The sequence below is a fragment of the Notamacropus eugenii genome, chromosome 7, assembly GCF_028372415.1.
Source record: "Notamacropus eugenii isolate mMacEug1 chromosome 7, mMacEug1.pri_v2, whole genome shotgun sequence".
Classification (NCBI taxonomy): Eukaryota; Metazoa; Chordata; class Mammalia; order Diprotodontia; family Macropodidae; genus Notamacropus; species Notamacropus eugenii.
In genome coordinates, this window is record NC_092878.1 from 105453840 (window position 1) to 105473625 (window position 19786).

The following is a 19786-nucleotide window of genomic DNA, read 5'->3' on the forward strand; positions in this document are numbered from 1 at the left end:
AGAGGAAAAGAAGATAGTTGTTCTAAAAGAACTGATGTTTTAATTCGAGAAGACAGCACATACAAGAAGGTACCTCAGCAGGGTTGATGAGAAGGACCAAAGGTCCTAAAGGTAGAGGGTGAATGTCAAGACCCATGAATCTTTAGGATGCAGCAAAGAGTCTGTTCTGCAGGGTGGAGAGACTGGAGGGCACTGGACCCCCACTACTGGGAAAGGTCAGAGTGAGATACAGAATTCAGCAGAGATGGAGATCAGAATCTGGTAATTGGGGATGGAATTTGGATGGCTTAGGGCAGGAAGCAGAGAAGATTGTCTCTTGCTGATACCATAAAATGACATGTGGAATTCTGAGTAGTAAATGACTTCTGTGCCTTCACAGGTTGCCTAATGAATATTTTTCAACATAAGTCATTTTCTGGTGAAGATGTTGGCAGAGTGATAACTCCAGATCATTGGGCATGCCGCCGTATTTGCACTTATTATCCAAATTGCTTATTTTTTACGTTCTATACAAAGACATGGCACATAGAATCAGAAAGGTATGTGGGATTTCGGTTGTCATTTTGTAACAAATTTTATAATTCACACATTTAGAGTCTTAGTCTTTTCCAAAGACAGCCAGCGATGTTGTGGACAGATGACTGGCCTTATAGTTAGGAAACTCTTATATGACTATGTGTCAGAGGCATACAACAAATTATTGGTTGTGTCCCTGAGTAAGTCTCTTAGCTTTTCAATGCCCCAGGCAGTATTTTTTTAAAGACTATAAATTATACCTAAATTTCCAAGCTATACTTGAGTTCTGTACTCTAATGAAATCACAGTCTTGGTTCAAAAACTTTCTACAACAATATTCTTTTTAAATTAATTAATTAATATTTAGTTTTCAACATACTCTCTTGTAGGATTTTGAGTCCTAAAATTGTCTCCCCCTCCACCCCCTTCTCCCTTCCCAACATGTCATTCATTGATATAGGCTATACATATCTAATCATATTAAACATATTTCCACATTAGTCATGTACAACAATACTCTTTCAGCAGGAGAACATATTAGAGGTTTAGTTAGGATAAGAGACCAGTATTCTGTCATCCAAACTCCCTGATTTCTCTTCTCCCAACCCTAATTACCTCAGCAAAGCCTTTATGTGAAATCAGGGTCAAAGTCTACTTATCTTTTGTCAATATTACAAAATTCTAGTCCCTCAAGTGCCTCAAGTCACATTTTTAAAAAATAAAGAATAATGGTCCCTCTGTTCTTGAAAGTTCAATTTTAGATGCTTTCTCTACTTACCTAGTGTTTCTCATACTCTTTTTCATTTGCTTTTAGAAATGTGTGTTTTCTTAGGACATCAAAGAGTGGAAAACCAATCTCTGAAACACCACAGGTCAATGCCACCTCAGGATATAGTCTTCTAGGCTGCAAAGATTTGCCGGGTAATGTGGTACAATAACAGCTAATAACTGTACAATAACAACTAATAACTAATTACAGTAAGTAATAACTTACTGATGAGTATCAGTAAGACAAAGGGGTTACATTGAAGAGGATTCCGTATTCTGTGCATATTTCTATTTATCAGTTTTTTCTCTGGATGCAGATAGCATCTTTTTTCATATGTCCCTCATTTTTAATTTGTGTATTTATAATAGTCAGAATGACTCAGTCTCTCAAAGTCTTTTAAAACGATATTGCTGTTACTGTATACAATGTTCTCTTGATTCTGCTGTCTTCACTTTTCATTATTTTGTACAAGTCTTTCTATGTTTTTCTAGGATTATTGAGTTCATCATTTCTTATAGCACAGTAGTATTCCCTCACAATCATATACCACAAATTGTTCAGCCAATTTCCAATTGATGGGGATCACTGCAATTTTTAGTTCTTTGATACCACAATTGTGTCTAATGGTAGCCATATCTCGGAGGGGGGGGGGGCGGTAAAGAAGGAAGGAAGAAAAAAAGGAAAAAAAATTTATGTGATAACTTTATTATATATTCAAAAAGAATAACAAGTACATAATAGATTTGCAGTTTCATGTGCAATAATCTTTTTTATTATACTGTTATGAAAATGTTGGCTTCATTCCATAAATTTTTAATTATAAAATAATTAATTGCAAATATTAACATTTATACATACAATATAAATATTAATTATTTTAACTATAAAATAAATTTTAAAATTATTGGATAAGATTGCTAAGGCTATTCTAGCATTGTGGTAGAGTGAACTGGGGCACTGAACATGTAGATAAGAAGCCTTGAGTCCGTAAGATCAGATATTTAAAGTGAGGAAGGATTCTGGAGGCTGTCCAGTCCACACTTTTCATTTTGTTAATGAGAAATTGAGGTACAGAGATGATGAAGGCCTTGCCCAGGTCATACAACTTGTGAGTATCTCAAGAAGGATTCAGACTCAGTGTTTCCTGTTCCATTCCCCACTATAGCTATTAATATTTGCATTTTGTAGCTGGGAAGACTAAAATTCAGAGAGGTGCAATTATTTTATGTTGGTCACATAGCTAGTAAATGGATAGTGTTTGTAGGGAAAAACAGCATGGTTGAGTGGATAGAAAGATGTCTTCAGAATCAGAAAGTTCAAGTTCTGCTTCTGATATATACTGATCAGGTGGTACTGGGCAAGTCACTTAACTTTTCAGCGCTCTCTTTAAACTCTAAGTTGCAGATTGGAGCTGATCTATATTGGTTGAAGTGAATTCCTCATTGAGAGTTCCTTATACCAAAGAAATCACAAGAGAGGGAGACAGGGAGAGGAACAGAGAGAGAGAGAGAGAGAGAGAGAGACAGAGACAGAGACAGAGACAGAGACAGAGAGACAGAGAGAGACAGAGACAGAGAGAGGGAGAGAGAGACATAGACAGAGAGAGAGAGAGAGAGAGAGAGAGAGAGAGAGAGAGAGAGAGAGAGAGAGAGAGAAGTGATAATAGGATGAAACCAAAGTCATACCTGTATATTTAGATAGCTAGGTGGTACAGTGGATAGAATGTTGGCTCTGAAATCAGGTGGAATTGAGTTCAAATCTTGCTTCAGACTCTTTTTAGCTGTGTGACCCTGAACAAGTCACTTAACTGTTCTCTGCCTCAGTTTCCTTCTTTGTAAAAATGAGGATGATAATAGTACCTTATTTCCCAGAGTTGTTGTGAGGATAAAATAAGATATTTGTGCTATATAAATGTTAGTTCTTATTATTTGGGTGTGCATTTTCTATCTTTCATATCTGTGACCAGTACAGAACGATGCCATTCCCAGTTTTATGCCGGTATGGACTTTGAAGGGGATGAGTTGGAAGTTGTCTATGTTCAAGGAACTGATGTTTGTCAACAAAGCTGTACAAACAAAACCCGCTGTCATTTTTTCACATACCACCAAAGAGAATGCAAGGAAGACAAGTAAAATCAATTTTCTTTTTGAAAACTAGCTAACAAAATTTTTGAACATATTTGCCACTTCTACAAAGACTATATCTTTAAAAACTTCACATTTTTCTTCTTTATTTCTCTTTTTTCCTTCCTTTCTTTATTCCTTCCTTCCTTCCTTCCTTCTTTTTCTTTCCTTCCTTTCTTTTCTATATATCATTCTAGGTGTAAATGTTCCTTAAAAATATCTTCGAATGGTTCTCCAACTAGGATAGTCTATAGGACAGAAAGTACCTCTGGTTATACTTTAAGAATGTGTAGATTGCCAAGCATCTCTGGTAAGTAAAGTCCTTACTTTTCAAAGTGTAATCAGATACCTTATTATATTATAATTCAACAAATCCCTGTCTTTTGATTGTGCCCATTATTTTGAATTACCTTGAGAATGAAGGTTCTCTGATTTTACTGCTTTATTCTGGACCCTAACTTCAGCACCTCTCACCATCAGAAGACGTGAGTCCAAATCTAAGTTCCTAGTTGTTTGACTTTGCTTAAGTCACTCCATCTCTCTAAACCTCAGTTTTCCTCATCTATAAAAATGGCAATATCTGTCTCATTTGTTGTGTCATCTGTCTCATTTGTTGTCAGTCTTAGATGAGATAATGTAGATAAAATACTTCAAAACTTTCCACTCCATGTCAATGTTACATACACATCACCTCTCACTGTCATTATAATTTTTTGTAGTCTGTACAAAGAGAGCAATTACGCATACAAGAGTTGTTGGAGGTACTCGATCAGCTCCAGGAGAGTGGCCATGGCAAGCCTCCTTACAAGTCAAATTGAGAACACAGAGTCATATGTGTGGAGGCTCAGTCATTGGGAATCAGTGGGTCATAACGGCTGCCCATTGCTTTGATGAGTGAGTATTGGCTTTTCTCTCTGTTTAGATTCCGGTAGAAGGAGGAGGAAGGATATTGGGGCAAACTTCACTTTCACCATGCCATTATTATTTTAATCTTCATATTGGGAATTATTTTCCTTCATTGTTTGGCTTTATATTACCTACTGTTCTCATCTAAATGTGCACCAAGGCAAAGATTTCTTGCCATATTTTAGAGAACTGATTTACACTTTACAGTCTCATTAAGATGGACTAATTGGGGAAGAGGGAAAGAAGGATGAGGGCCAATCGGTGTAAGTGAAAATTCTGCAAACACAGACATTTTCAATGAATACCGACACAGTATAGTTTTCCCACAGCGTGATGCTATGGCTTTCAATATTGATGACTCTAATGTCTTCACAAGAACAAAGCAAAGAGTGCTTCCACTAACCTGAAGTGAACATGCTGTAACTAAACACATCTCCTATGTATTTACCTGCTTTTACTAGCTGTGTAGATCTGTGGTTAGAACTCTGGACTTGGGGATGGATCTGAGTTCAAATCCTTGCTTCCTGTCATTAACTGTCTGACCTTCACTAAGTCTCTTAACTGCTTTCACTCTCAATTTCCTTATATATAAAATGAAGGTAATAATATCACCTGTCTTGAAGGATTGCTGTGAGAATCACAGAATCAGTCAATTAGTTGATCAATATATAAACATTTATTTAAAACTTCCTTTGTACCAGGTACTGTACTAAGCTCTCGGGATATAAAAAGGGGCAAAAGACATCCCTTGTCCTAAGGAGCTCACAATCTAATCCTTGAATATATATGAACAAGTTATATTGAGGACAAATAGGAAATAATTAAAGGAGGGAAGACACTAGAATTAAGAAGGGATGAGAAAGGGTTAGGATCAAAAGAGATTTTATACACATGCGTACATACACACACGTACAAATCTTAGAGTACTATATAAATGATAACTAGCTATTAATTTGCTGAGCTCTCAAGTGCTGAGGACTGTTGCTAATGACAGAAATAGAGTACCGAAAACATGAGACAGGAAAATTCAGTTGTTTTTTGTTTTCCTGATTTTTTGGTTGGTCAGTGGGGTGGCATTGGAGAGAGAAAGAAAAGCACACCACAGTTTGAAATTTGGGAATAAATAGGGCATTCTGGACATTTAAATATTCTTATGAAGTTTTTTTTCTACCTCTAGCTTACCATCACCTGATATTTGGAGAATTTATACTGGCATTTTAAATCAGTCAGAAATCCAGGCAGCCACACCTTTCTCCAAGGCTAAAAAGATTATTATCCACCCTCATTATAAAATTTCAGAAACGAGTCATGATATTGCCTTAATCAAGCTTGAAACTCCCTTGCATTTCACTGGTATGTAGACTGTTCACCACAAGATTATCTATTTTAGTTTTCAAGACTTACATTTTGTAGCACTTTACATAAGCCCTAACGCCTTTTCCATAAGCCTTTGGCTTTTGGTGCAGGGAATAACTGCTACTATTCCCTAAGGAAAAGACAAATCTTCTCTCTAAACTAAAAAAAATATCTTCCAGAGTAAGGGGCTAGAGGTTACTTTTGGGCAGAACTCTCAATCTACCATGTGATGTCTCATGGATTATTGAGATTAAAGTCCGAAGAGATGATGTACCCCACGTACCAGAAAGGTACAAGGCTACCCCTGGGTGGTGATCTCAAACAAAGAATCTTATCAACTTGCCATTTGGTGTTGGACTTAAATGAAGACACTGCCACAGCATGCTGGAGCTAATGAGCCAGAGAGCAATGTCCAACTAAGCATCTAATGATATGGTTGGGGTGAGACTAGATTGAAGGCAAGGGTGGTTTGGAGGCATGCTATAGGGTATCATATTCTGCATAACCTTTAAGAAGTAAGAAATTAAAATTTTTCCCAATGGTAAACCTGTGTCTCCAAGGCTTCTAGGTAGAGTGAGCAGGGAGGACTTGGCAATTTCTAATCCCCACAATGACCTGGAATGATGAATTCCCTATTAGTTGGACACTCTGTTTGTCATTATTTTTAATGTATTACTGAGTATTTAACAGAAACTGGAGATATCTCAGTCTTAGAGTTGCTACAGCAACCCTAAGCATTGGTGTATATGTGTGTGTGTGTGTGTGTATGTGTAGTATGTCTATTAAAACAGAATTTTTTCTTCTTCTCTAATCAAACTCTAATATAACAAATACAATCTAGATTTGCAAACCTCTATCTGCTTGCCTTCAAAAGAAGACATGACTTATACCAACTGCTGGGTGACTGGATGGGGCTTCACCCAAGAAAAAGGTATGGAATGAGCTTTAAAAATAAATGCTCATGAAGGGGCCCTCAGTTGTAAAATCAAAGACATTTTTACTTTTTTTTATATTTCTTCCTAAAACTTTGAGTTCCAATTTCTCTTCCCTTCCTCCCTCCCCATCCATCCCCACTGAGAAGGCAAGCAATGCAACATAGGCTATATATGTGTAGTTTTGCAAATGACTTCCATAATAGTCATGTTGTGTAAGACTAACTATATTTCCCTCCATCCTATCCTGCCCCCCATTTCTTCTATTCTCTCTTTTGACCTTGTCCCTCCCCAGTAGTGTTTACTTCTAATTCCTTCCTCCTCCCATTTGCCCTCCCTTCCATCATCCCCCCAACCCTGCTTATCCCCTTGTCCCCTGCTCTCCTGTACTGTAAGATAGGTTTTCATACCAAATTGAGTGTTCACGTTTTTCCTTCCTTGAGCCAAATGCGATGAGAGTAAGCTTCACTTTTTCCCTCTCACCTTCCCCCTTTTCCCCTCTATTGCAAAAGCTTTTTCTTGTCTCTTTTATGAAATAATTTGCTCCATTCCATTTCTCCCTTTCTCCCAATATAGTCCTCTCTCATCCTTTAATTTTATTTTTTAGATACAATCCCTTCCTATTCAATTCACCCTGTGCTTTCTGTTTATATATGTAATATATATATGCATATGTATATATGCATGTATATACTCCCTCCAACTACCCAAGTACTGAGAAAAGTTGCAAGACTTATAAGTATTATCTTTTCATGTAGAAATGTAAGCAGTCTCATGATTTCTCTTTCTTGTTTACCTTTCCATGCTTCTCTTGATTCTTGTGTTTGAAAGTCAAATTTTCTTTTCAGCTCTAGTCTTTTCATCAAGAATGTTTGAAAGTCCTCTATTTTATTGAATGGCCATTTTTTCCCCTGAAGTATTATGCTCAGTTTTGTTGGATAGGTTATTCTTGGTTTTAATCCAAGTTCCTTTGACTTCTGGAATATCATATTTCACACCCTTCGATCCCTTAGTGTAGAAAATGCTAGATCTTGTGTTATCCTGATTGTATTTCCACAATATTCAGATTGTTTCTTTCTAGATGCTTGAAATATTTTCCTCTTGGCCTTGGAACTCTGAAATTTGGCTATGGTATTCCTAAGAGTTTCTCTTTTTGGATCTCTTTCAGAAGGGGATCGGTGGATTATTTCAATATTTATTTTGCCCTCTGGTTCTAGAATATCAGGGCAGTTTTCCTTGATAATTTCATGAGAGATGATGTCTAGGATTTTTTTTTTTTGATCACGGCTTTCAGGTAGTCCCATAATTTTTAAATTGTCTCTCCTGGATCTATTTTCCAGGTCAGTTCCAATGAGATATTTCATGTTGTCTTCTATTTTTTCATTCTTTTGGTTTTGTTTTGTAATTTCTTGGTTTCTCATAAAGTCGTTAGTTTCCATCTACTCCATCCTAATTTTTAAAGAACTCTTTTCTTCAGTGAGCTTTTGAACCTCCTTTTTGATTTGGCTAATTCTGCTTTTTAAAACATTCTTCTCCTCATTTGCTCTTTGGACCTCTTTTGCCAATTAAGTTAGCCTATTTTTAAAGGTGTTATTTTCTTCAGCATTTTTTGGGTCTCCTTTAGCAAGCTGTTGACTTGCTTTTCATGATTTTCTTGCATCGCTCTCATTTCTCTTCCCAATTTTTCCTCCACCTCTCTCACTTGCTTTTCAAAATTCTTTTTGAGCTCTTCCATGGCCTGAGACCATTGCATATTTATTTTGGAGGCCTCTGATGGTAAGCATTGCTCTTCCTCATCTGAGAGGATGGATGGAAATACCTGTTCACTGAGAAAGTAACCTTCTACAGTCTTATTTTTTCCCTTTTTTGGGTATTTTCCCAGTCAGTTATTTGACTTTTGAGTCCTTTGTCAAGAGGAGGCTGTATTCTGGGGACTTGTAAGTTCTCAGTTTCTCTAAGGCGGCACAATCAAGCAAGAGTAGTTTACTCTGCAAATAGTAGAATTCCCTTTCCAGAAATTTTTTTTAAAAAGCCATCTGGAGCATTTCAGTGTAATTGAACCCTAATCTAGAAGTAAATGAGAGGCTTCATGGAGTAGTTAGCATTGGAGTCCAGAATTTTTGAATTCTGTCTTCTGATGGGATACACACATTCGTAAGTGTGTATATATGTATCTATGCATATGTGTATGTGTGTGATTATAGGCAAATAACTTAGCCTATTGGTGCCTAAGAAAACTCTCTAATAGTGTGGAGGAGTGTTTTGATCTGAGGGAGGAGTTTCTATGTGGGTCTACCATTACGTCAATGAAATCACAGGTCCAAATTAAAAAACAAACAAATAGAATAGAAACACTTTCTCTATTCCTTCAAAACCTACTTACACTTTGCCTAATGTTATCAACCTACTCTTTGTTTTGAATGTCTTTAATTAATTAATTTTTAAGATTTATTTTAATTGCAGTAATAATTAATATTTCTTTATTTAATTAAATTTAAGTTATCACCATAATCAATATAGTGTTTTAAGGTTTGCATAAAGTTTTACACTTACTACATCATTTGATTCTTATGGCAACCTATGAGGTAGTCAGTCCATCAATAAACATGTATTAAGTACCTACTGTATGCCAAGTATTGTGCTAAGCTCTAGGGATATGAAAAGAAGCCAAAGACAGTCCTTGCCCTCAAGAAGCTGTGTGACCCTGGGCAAGTCAACTAACCTCAATTGCCTTCCACTCCCCCCCCCCCCCAAAAAAAAATTGAAAAAATACAGATCTAGAATGTGACAGTATAAACAGTAAATGAAAATGATGAGCTTTGTGGGTCTTAAACTGTGGGTGATTATGGAGGAAGATAGTGGACCAGAGATTGGTGGTAGCTTGGTAGCCAGACTTATTCTAATAATGTCTCAGAGGCAAAGATAGGGCTTTAGTCCATGAGACTCTGGTCTCTACTCTTCTCACAAGATATTCCATCCCTGACTCCAGACATTTTCCCTGGCTGTCCCCCATGCCTGCAATGCTCTCCCTCCTCATCTTCACCTCCTTGCTCTCCTGGCTTCTAAATCTCAGCTAAAACCTCATCTCTCCAGGAAGTCTTTCCCAATCCCATTTAATGCTAGTGTCTTAATTCCCAAAGACTCATGATGGAAAATGTTATCCATATCCAGAGAAAGAACTATGGAGTCTGAATGCAGATTGAAACATGCTATTTTCACTTTTTGGTTTTGTTTTATTTTCATGGTTTTCCCCTCTTGTTCTGTTTCTTCTTTCACAACATGACTAAGGTGGACATATGTTTAACATGATTGCACATGTATAACCTATATCACATTGCTTGCCATCCTGGAGAGGGGGACAAAGGTAGAGAGGTCAGAGAGGAGGGAGAAAAATTTGGAACTCAAGATCTCACAAAAAAATGAACATTGAAAACTATCATTGCATGTAATTGGGAAAACAAAATACTATTTCACCAAAAAAGAGAAATGAATCTAGGATGAAAAGAGGGAATGCTAGTGTCTTCCTTTTGTTGATTATTTGCTGTTTATATTATATGTAACATGTGTCTGGCTCTCAGTAGATGCAAAATAAATACTTGTTGACCAGACTTCTAGATCACTTGAATGATGCCACCATAATTTAAGCCACAAAAAACTGGCTTGCCAACTTCTAATGTCCAGATTTCACCCAAAGGATCCTATTAGAGAATTCAGAATTCTAATTTTACTTCAGTTTCTCACTTTGATTTTAATAAACATTTCAATGTTTCTTTTGTTTTAGTAGGCGAAATCCAAAACACTCTCCAGAAGGTCAAAATTCCCCTAGTCCCTATTGAAGAATGTCGGGAAAAATACATTCAACATAAAGTAACTGATCAGATGATCTGTGCTGGTGATAAAGAAGGGGGTAAAGATGCTTGCAAGGTAACAAAATCTGTTATATGAATATGGATAATTAAAGTGGGACTCTTAAGCAAAAATATCTAGCTAGGCAGAGCAGTGGATAGACTGCAGAACTGAGAGTCAGGAAGACTTAAATTCCAATTCTGCCTCAGATACTTACTAGTTGTGTGACCTTGGATAAATCCTTTAACCTATGCCTCAGTTTCCTTAACTGTAAAGGATGAAAATAACAGCATTTACACAGTCTGTTATAAGGATCAAACAGGATAATACTTGTAAATTTCTTAACATATTCCTCAATAAATTCTTATTTCCTTGCTTTCCTTCCTCCCCTCAGAGGTGAGAGAATGTGATGTGAAGGAGAATAGAACTGGAATTGAAAGGGGCTTTATGAATTCAAAATATTCATTTTACAAATAAGGAAACCAAGGCTTAGACAAGTTAAGTGACTCATCCAGGGGTTACATTAAGTCCTAATTCATAAAGCTAGAATCCATTTAATACTAAAAATCAAGCTGCATGACTATCAAATCCCATTTGAATGTTTATATATGTTTGTTACAAAAACAAGATAGGATATATTGAAATCATACAGGTTCCAAAGTCCTCTGACATACACTATGGTTATGATCAAATGACAGAATATATGTAAGCAAAGAGTTTTATGAACCTTAGAATTGCACAACTATTTCAGCTGTGATGATAATGTATGATAAGAGTGGACTCTGTTTAGATTCAAATATATGGACATTGGATTTCTTTTTCATTGTTTGTTGGCTTGAGATCTGGAACAGATAAACTTGGTTATTGAATAAGACAGGGAAATTACAAAATGAAAAAAGTGCATAGAGATACACTCATTCTCACTCCTTACCTGAAGAACTTTGACATTTTATGAAGTATAAGCACTTGTTGAAGTTATTTTTGTTTTTGTTTTTTTACTTATTGAATTGAGTTGAATTATTTGCCATCTAATGTGCATCCCACTGAGGAAATAAGTTGAGTCACTCTCCAAGCCCAATTCGGTTTTTTTAGGTCTTTGGCTAAAACCCATATAATACCAAAGAGGCAGCTAGATGGATGGCTTAGTAGTTAGAGGGCTGTGCCTGAGAGTCAGGAAGACCTGAGTTCAACTCCAGCCTCAGACACTTACTAGATGTGTGATTCTGGACAAGTCACTTCATCTCTGTTTGTCTTAATCCACTAGTGAAGGAAATGATAAACCTCTCCAGTATCTTTGCCAAAAAAAATACCCCTTGGACAGTATTGGCATGACCATGGGGTCATGATTAGACTTGACTGAACAGCAAGAATATAATACAAAACTTCATCCTTAGCATATCTAGGTATACCCTCATTCTTCCTTCCAATCTGTTGACTTTATACTATATAGCTTTCAATGAGATTCAGTTCTCCTCATAGGACTCTTACATCCCCCACTTCCACCCCCAAAAACACTCAAACTTTTTAGCCAATCATATTAACTGACATCTATAGAGCATGTCAGAGTTTGAAAATTCTCTCTCTCTCCCCCCTTTTCTCTTCATATATATGTATATATACATATATGTGTGTGACTGTGTACAACATAAAGTACACATACACACAATATATATATATATATATATATATATGTATATATACTTAGCCCAGCAATATTTCCCTGAGATAGGCATTGCAGATGTTAATATTTCCATTTTGTAGCTAGAGAGACTAAAACTCGGAGAGATAAAATGATTTGGCTATGGTCATATAGCAGGATTCAAATCCAGGCTTCCCTGACTCCAAATACATATTCACCATACTACAGTCCATCTTTATTACTTAACTTTATGATATGGTTCAAGTATTCCTTGGGGTGGTCTTTCAGTCAAACATATTGACGTTCCATTAATGATCCATAGATGTGCCATATGCTCCCATAACTCCAGTCCCATTTGAGCAAACCAAATTATTTTTCACTAAAATATTAAATATTATAACTTTGAGATTCTAACTTAGAACATTTACTTGGGTCAGTGTCATACTAGTTTGGGATAATCTGGGATGAAGCAAGAGCTACCTGCCAGGGTGATTGAAGGACATAATAAAGAGCTGATGTATCGAGAAGGTATTTGCTACCACTGTTCTAAATGAAAGTTTATGAAAAGGACCCAATGAGTTGATAGGTAGTCAAGAGAAATTAGAGTGGGCATCTGGTAGAGGAGAAAATGTAGAGTGGGCAAGGAAGGGTTTGTAGTCAGGAGAAGAGTAGCAGAGGCAACTTAAGAAATAGATGCCAGTTGCCAGGGGAACATGAACTTGGCCAGACTTAGAGAGACAGTGGAGGATAGAAGGGCTTGGCATGCTGCGTTCCATGGGGTCATGAAGAGTCAGACATCATTGTACAACTGAACAGTAAGACTAGCTTTGATGGGGGTGAAGGGTGGGGAATGAGCTACAGAAGAGTTTTTACTATAATGCTTTCTTGAGGGTACATGGAACATTTTGTTGTAAGTAAAACCAACTAATAATTAGGTCTTTTGGGTACTCTAGTTACCCAAAAATGAATTCTGAAAAAAAGTCTGTTATACTTAAAGTCTACTCTGTGATAATTAGTATTTTGTGGAAATTTTGGAGTATTATGATAAATATAAGATTCAGGAAAAGGTTCTTATAGTCTCACTGTATGAAAGCTTTTGGGTTTTCAGTTATTCTCTTATTGGAGTGATAGAATTATATTGCTATTTTGAAACCCTAATAATTCATTAGTTTGGCATTCATCAATAAGTACCAAAAACTTTTTAAGGAGAGGGTACGTGTATGTATGTTTTTGTGTGTCTAACTACAGAAACCTACATGTAAGAATTGACTTTGAAAACACCTCTTTTCTATTTTGTTTTTCCAACCCCTGTGATACAGGGAGATTCAGGTGGTCCTTTGTCCTGTGAGCAATATAGAATGTGGCAACTAGTTGGCATCACCAGCTGGGGAGATGGTTGTGCTAAAAAGGACCGCCCAGGTGTTTATACCAAAGTGGCTGCATATATGGACTGGATTTTAGAGATCACACAGAACTGACCAACATTTCTTGATGAAGCTGGTTGCTTGTGAATGGTAATGAGAGACTGTAAGAATCTTTAACATGCTGGCTATCAAATCTAATCACCTGTTGGGAAGAGTGGTTTCCCCTCCCTCCCCATTTTCTTCCTTTGGTTCAGCAGAATCAGATCTGAAGATTTTTCATATTTAAGAATTAGCTGTCATTATAATATGAAAGTCAGAGCTTCTAAGGTTTATTTGGGTATAGCAAAAACAGATGATAAGAACAGTGGCCTTTCTGCCATGTTGGGGTTACCTTGTGAACAGCACATAAAAGCTTGGAGGAATAGAACTTCCTGATTTTCTGACCAGTTTTTTAGATGACTTGCCGAGCTCACTGTTCTTGAAGAAGGAAGAGAATGAAAGCCTTCTTCCAGGCAGAGAGGTGTGGTTATCAGGGGTCTGGTGTTTCTGTGTGTCTTTGCTTGTGTTCTCCTATATTATTTTTGTCTTTGAGGAATCTTTTGTGTTGGACCATGCTATCAGCTGCCCAAAGTCCTGGGCAGAGATAACGGGGTTTTGTTGTGATAAATTTGTGCCACCATGTTAGCAACAACTGTATTTTTCAAAACACTGTCCAAGCCCTTCCCCAACATTATAGCTGGGTCAACTGGCATAAATTGTTTAGGAAGTTTTCATAAATAATTCCAAATTGCTTTTCAAAATGGCCATTCCCATTCACAGGTCCACAACAGTGCATCAATGTGCCTGTTGTGTTACAACCCCTTCAACACTTTTTTGTGCCTCAGCCTTTTTAGATGGTGGAATTTGGGAAATAGGTGTTATCCCTGAACTACTCATGAGCAGAATTTCCTTGCATGGGGAATCTCTTAATCCCAAAAGAAAATGAAGTCCTAGAAATAATGAGGCCAGTTACTATGTAGGATGGAGGAGTCTTCTAATAGGGCCACAGCTTCATTGTGCAGTCTAAGAATTACAGTAAGGAATTTATTGTTTTCCTAGTAGCCCCAGAAATTTTTAGTATCAGGGGACTTAAACGGAGATAATTGAGCTCTATAATAGTAATGGTAAGACATTTAAAAAGTATAAAAGGTTATATCAGATTAACCTAAATTATCAATGGTATTGGGAAATAGAAAAGAACAATGCAAATCTGCAGGGAATAAGGTAATGCTACAGTTTCCTCACCTGTAAAATAGAGATAATAATAGCACCTACCTTGCATGGTTGTTCTGAGGATTAAATGAGATAACTATTGTAAAGCATTTAGCACAGGACCTGGCATATAGTAAGCACTATATAAATACTGCTATTATGTTTATCATTGGGATTATTATTAAATGAAATGCTCTGATGGTTTTTATATTCACCTACAAACCCCAACTGGTTCTAAGTAGTGGAATGGAAGTGTTCTGAATTCTTTTCTTTTTTCTTCTTTTCTCCTTCCCTCTTTCCTTCCTTCTTCTCTACTTCCTACCTTTCTTCTTTTCTTCCTCCCTCCCTCCCTCCCTCCCTTCCTTCCTTCCTTCCTTCCTTCCTCCCTCCCTCCCTCCCTCCCTCCCTTCCTTCCTTCCTTCCTTCCTTCCTTCCTTCCTTCCTTCCTTCCTTCCTTCCTTCCTTCCTTCCTTCCTTCCTTCCTTCCTTCCTTTCTTCCTTCCCTCCTTCCTTCCTTCCCCCCTTCTTTCCTTTTCTATTTTTTCTTCTATACCCTGTGATGGATATAGAAAGGAACACTAAAGCGGCTTGTCAAGAACAGCACGTGATGAACTAAAAGGTCTGCATAATCCACAGACAAAGAAACAATCAGAAACCAAAGACTGAAGAGCTGGCTATAGGAACAAATAATTCTGGCAAAAATAAACTGGAATCTTGGAGGTTACAATAAATCAAGAACAGGATGCCGCTGTCTCAGCCTGTACTTGAGATCTGGAATGTTGACCTACATTGTTTTTGAATTAAAAAAATTTGAAAGAAAAACATGGTTTGGGATTCTTTTATTTCCAGTTTGTGTTTGATGTTTATAAACCGTATTTGACCTGACCTTTGGAGTGGCCAGCACTGTAGCAGATAAACATTTCTGTTTCATTTAATGGGAGTTGGAGTTCTGTAACAAGAAGAAAATAAGGCCTCTCCCCCAAATCCAAACTTCAGCCCTTTGGGTCTTGGCCTGAGGGGTCTTTCTAGCCATAGCACAGTACTGTCCTGAGTTATTGATGCCCCTGAAGTCAGTTATCAGTCATGCTTGTGAGATAGCTACTCCCACTGACAAACCTTCTATGATCTCTGGAGTAAATAGGATCATTGATATGAGCTGGAAATGACCCAAGAGGACATCTAATCCAGCACCTCATTTTGCACATTAGGAAAATGAGGCCAGAGAAATTGTGACTTTTTCAAGACTGTACAGGTAGTAAGAGTCAGTCAGGACTGAAAGACAAGTACTACAACAAGTTCAGCATTCTTTCCACTGTACCATGATGCAAAAATTTCTCACACACCCAGAATCTCAGGGCTGGCAGGGTCATCGATAGGGGTGGGGAACCTGTGGCTTCAAGGCCACATGTTGCCCTATAGGTCCTTAAGCTCTGCCCTTTGATAGAATCCAAATTCCATACAACAAATCCCTAGGTCCACAAGTGTGGCCTTCTGACTGAATCCTAACTTCACAGAACAAATCCTGTTAATAAATGAATTTGTTCTGTAAAACTTGGACTCACTCAAAAGGTTGCACCCAAGGACCTAAAGGGCCACATGTGGCTTCGAGAGCACAGGTTTCCCACCCTTGAATTCTAGTCCAACCTGCATCCAGCAATGGGCTGCCATTAGTAGTTCAAAGAAGCATGAGATTACCCATTGATCTGTGATAAGAAAAATCTTGAAAATTCTATTAACTCCAAAAGGGTTTTCTACAGGGCTAGGAACCATATTTTATATTTTTATACACATAGAAAAATCAATGTTTTGAGTCATTATTGCCAAATGACAAAAGATTTCTTTGTTAAAATAAGTTTAAGAAGCTGAGATTTTATTTAATTTCTATGCAGGTATTAATGATGCTCATAATTTCTTCCATATTTTCACGAATTTCTGTAACTGAAAAGAATTCATGCATTCCACTGGTAGGAAGCCTCAATCCACTAACCAAGTGTGGTTATTGGATCATAGAATTTAGAGCTGAGAGGAACAGTAAAGACTATCCAGTCTAACCTTCTTATTCTGCAGAGGGAGGAAACAGGCTCCCTGGGGCCAGTCACCCAAACAATAACAGGTAGTATTTGAACTGGGGTCTTCTAACTCTGGCATAGTGGTTAGAGGTCAGGGAAGGGGGACAGGAAGCCTTATTTTCATGAGTTCAAATCCAGCCTCAGACACATACTAGCTGTGTGACCCTGGGCAAGTCACTTAACCCTGTTTGCCTCAATTTCTTCACCTGTAAAATGAGCTAGAGAAAGAAATAGCAAACCAGTCCAGAATTTTTACCAAGAAAACCCCAAAAGAGGTCAGAAAGAGTCAGACACCACTGAAATGACTCAACAATTTCTAACTTCATTGCTTTCTAATCTCCTAAACACAACTCCCCTCCCTGCACTCTCTTATCCAACAGCAATGACCTTCCTGTTTGCTTTTCCTCACAAGGGATACTTCCCATCTGGACTTCATGCCTGGAATGTTCTTTTCCCTGACCTTTGCCTCATGGCTTCCTTTAAGGCTCAGTTTAGGGCCAGTTAGGTGGCACAGTGGATAGAGTACTGGCCCTTGAGTCAGGAAGACTTCAGTTCAAATTCCACGTCAGACAATTGATGCTTAATATCTGTGTGACCCTAGGCAAGTCACATCCCAATTGCCTTGAATACACACACAAAAATAATAAGATTTTAAATCCTGCCTTCTGAAAGAGGCCTTTCCCATTCCCCTCAACTGCTTCTACCTTCCCTCAGAGATTACCTCCCATTAAAACTGTACATATTTACTATCTATCTGGTTATTTGCATACTCCCATTGGACTGTGAGTTCCTTGAGAGCAAGCATCATGGTTTTTCTTTTCTTTATAACCATAGTGCTTAACACAGTAGCAGGCACACAGTAAGAGCTTAACAAATGCTTGTTGATTGATGGATATCATGCTAACTTCCACAGGCACAAACTCCTTTGTCAGGTCTATATTTAACTCTCAGACACAGCTTTCTAGAAATCAACGTACATTGAATGTTATGATGGGGCATTGGAGTTGCACCAGAGTGGAGGAGCTTTTGAGTTAAAGTTTTCTATAGAAAAGTCTAAGTTAGACTTAAGGGATGGGGAACTTGTGGCCTCAAGGCCATGTGTGGCCCTCTAGGTCCTCAAGTGCAGCCCTTTGATAGAATCTAAATCTGTTCTGTGAAGATTGGATTCAGTCAAAGGGTCACACTTGAGGACCTAGAGGGCCACATGTAGTCTTGAAGGGGCAGGTCCCCCACCCCTCTACACATTTCCTGGTTAAAGCTCTTCTCTTATACTGAAACTTTCTGTTCCTATAAACAATGGCAGGGGAGTTAAAGTTATCTCTTTTCACCATTGTGTGAGTGTAGATGTGTAAATACACTCTCTAAGTAGTACAAGAACATAATGATTTTATCTAATCTCACATATTACTTTGCCTTTAAAATCTTTCAGCACAAAGAGTCTTGCCATCCTACTTAGAGATTTCATATACAGGCAATGCATCTTGAATGTCCCTTTTGTGAGATTGGAGTAGATTAAATTTCCTCTTTTTGCAAAAAAAGAAAAAGAAAAAAGAAAAAAGAAACCTCAGACAATGGTGCTTCTTAAATGAGAACCTTCATGCCAAGATGGTTAAAGACAATAGCAACAGATCAAATGAAAATACGTGAATCGTTGGCTTCCACACCAATACACGAAGATATTTACATCCTCTGCATGTGAAAGTTTTTTTTTTTTTTTCCAAGCCCTAATCCTCAACTTCTTTCCTTGGGGGAAATTCAACCCTTTACAAGAAGCCTTTCCCAATTCCCTTTAATGTCATTGGCTTCCCTCTATCAATTACTTCCAATATATCCTGGATATATTGCCATGTTCAACATGGAGGCTTGCATATTGTCTCTCCCAATAGATTGTGAGCTCCTTGAGTGTAGGGGCAGTTTTTGACTTTTCTTTGTATCCCCACAACTTAGCACAGTGCCTGACATGTATGCTTATATGCCTGACTGCCCCCCTCCCCCGCAAAAAAACTTGACAGCTCATTTCTTTTAAAAATGCTCTTCAGGTTCATGCCCTTATATGGCAGTGCTGATAACCCAGTGTGTTGAGCCCCTGAGATCGGAGCGACCCCCTTGCTTAGGTTTCTTTAGGTTTCTTCTTGCTCTATAATTATTTGCAACTCTGGAGGAGTTACTCCTGCAATGTCTCTTTTCTTGCCTCCTTTAACAGTGTCTTTTCTTACATTCCGTAGGTTATTCTTGTCTCTGCAGGTGTTAACCTTCCTCCTAACCTCCTTTCAGTTCTGCTTCCTTAGGAATCTGATTCACTGCCATCATTTTGGACACCTTATTTATAGCTTGTAACCTGTCAAATCAGTGTGAGTGGTTGCATTGAATGGACTTGAGTCAAAATGGAATCTGGCCTGTTTTCCTAAATGACATACATCTGTAAGAGAGCCATCATGGATATTTGGAAAGAGTACTGGCTGGGACCTTAGACACATGTTCTTGGCTCCACCATGAGTTGGCTTTGAGCATAACTTTGGGAAAATCACTCCTCTCCGGGCCTCGGTTTCCTCACTGACAAAATGAAGGGATTGTTCTAAAAATAGTTGCTAGGGGTCTTTCTGCCTTTGCCATTGTGTTCTCTGAAATCTGCCAAAGTTTCTTGGCTTTGTAGACAGCTTTCCCATAAACAAATGATCCTTGAACAAAGTATAACACTTTCTCTCGCACTTCCCCCTCTAAATACAGACACACACACACACACACACACACACACACACACACACACACACACACACACACACACACACACACACCCTCATACACATTCCTTTCTACTGAGGTCTTGGGTCAGGATAAAATTACAGTTTTATAGTTTCCATAGTCTTGAAAAAAAAGTATTTTCTGCTGCCTTCTAGATATGCCTTAGACTGGAGTTGAGTCTTGTTTCTTTTTTGCTGTGTTTTTTTCCCCCAGACATTTTGGAGAACTGTGAATTTTCTCTGAAAGCTATGATAAATTCTTCCTGGAATCTGT

General features: G+C 37.8%; 1 protein-coding gene across 3 annotated transcripts in view; it reads left to right on the forward strand.

The window, feature by feature from the left end:
• Positions 1–15517, forward strand: part of KLKB1 (kallikrein B1) — a 35762-nt gene extending 20245 nt beyond the window's left edge. Inside the window, exons 7-16 of one of the 3 annotated variants that reach the window (XM_072625031.1) lie at positions 380–539; positions 1331–1437; positions 3257–3413; positions 3606–3718; positions 4128–4302; positions 5492–5667; positions 6512–6601; positions 10384–10526; positions 13407–13614; positions 15272–15517. In XM_072625031.1, the coding sequence (XP_072481132.1) occupies positions 380–539; positions 1331–1437; positions 3257–3413; positions 3606–3718; positions 4128–4302; positions 5492–5667; positions 6512–6601; positions 10384–10526; positions 13407–13565 (1280 nt within the window). In that variant the 3' untranslated portion in view covers positions 13566–13614; positions 15272–15517. The remainder of the gene's footprint in view (positions 1–379; positions 540–1330; positions 1438–3256; positions 3414–3605; positions 3719–4127; positions 4303–5491; positions 5668–6511; positions 6602–10383; positions 10527–13406; positions 13615–15271) is intronic. The other 2 variants (XM_072625033.1, XM_072625030.1) reach the window with 2 other exon arrangements.
• Positions 15518–19786: the final 4269 nt, after the last annotated feature.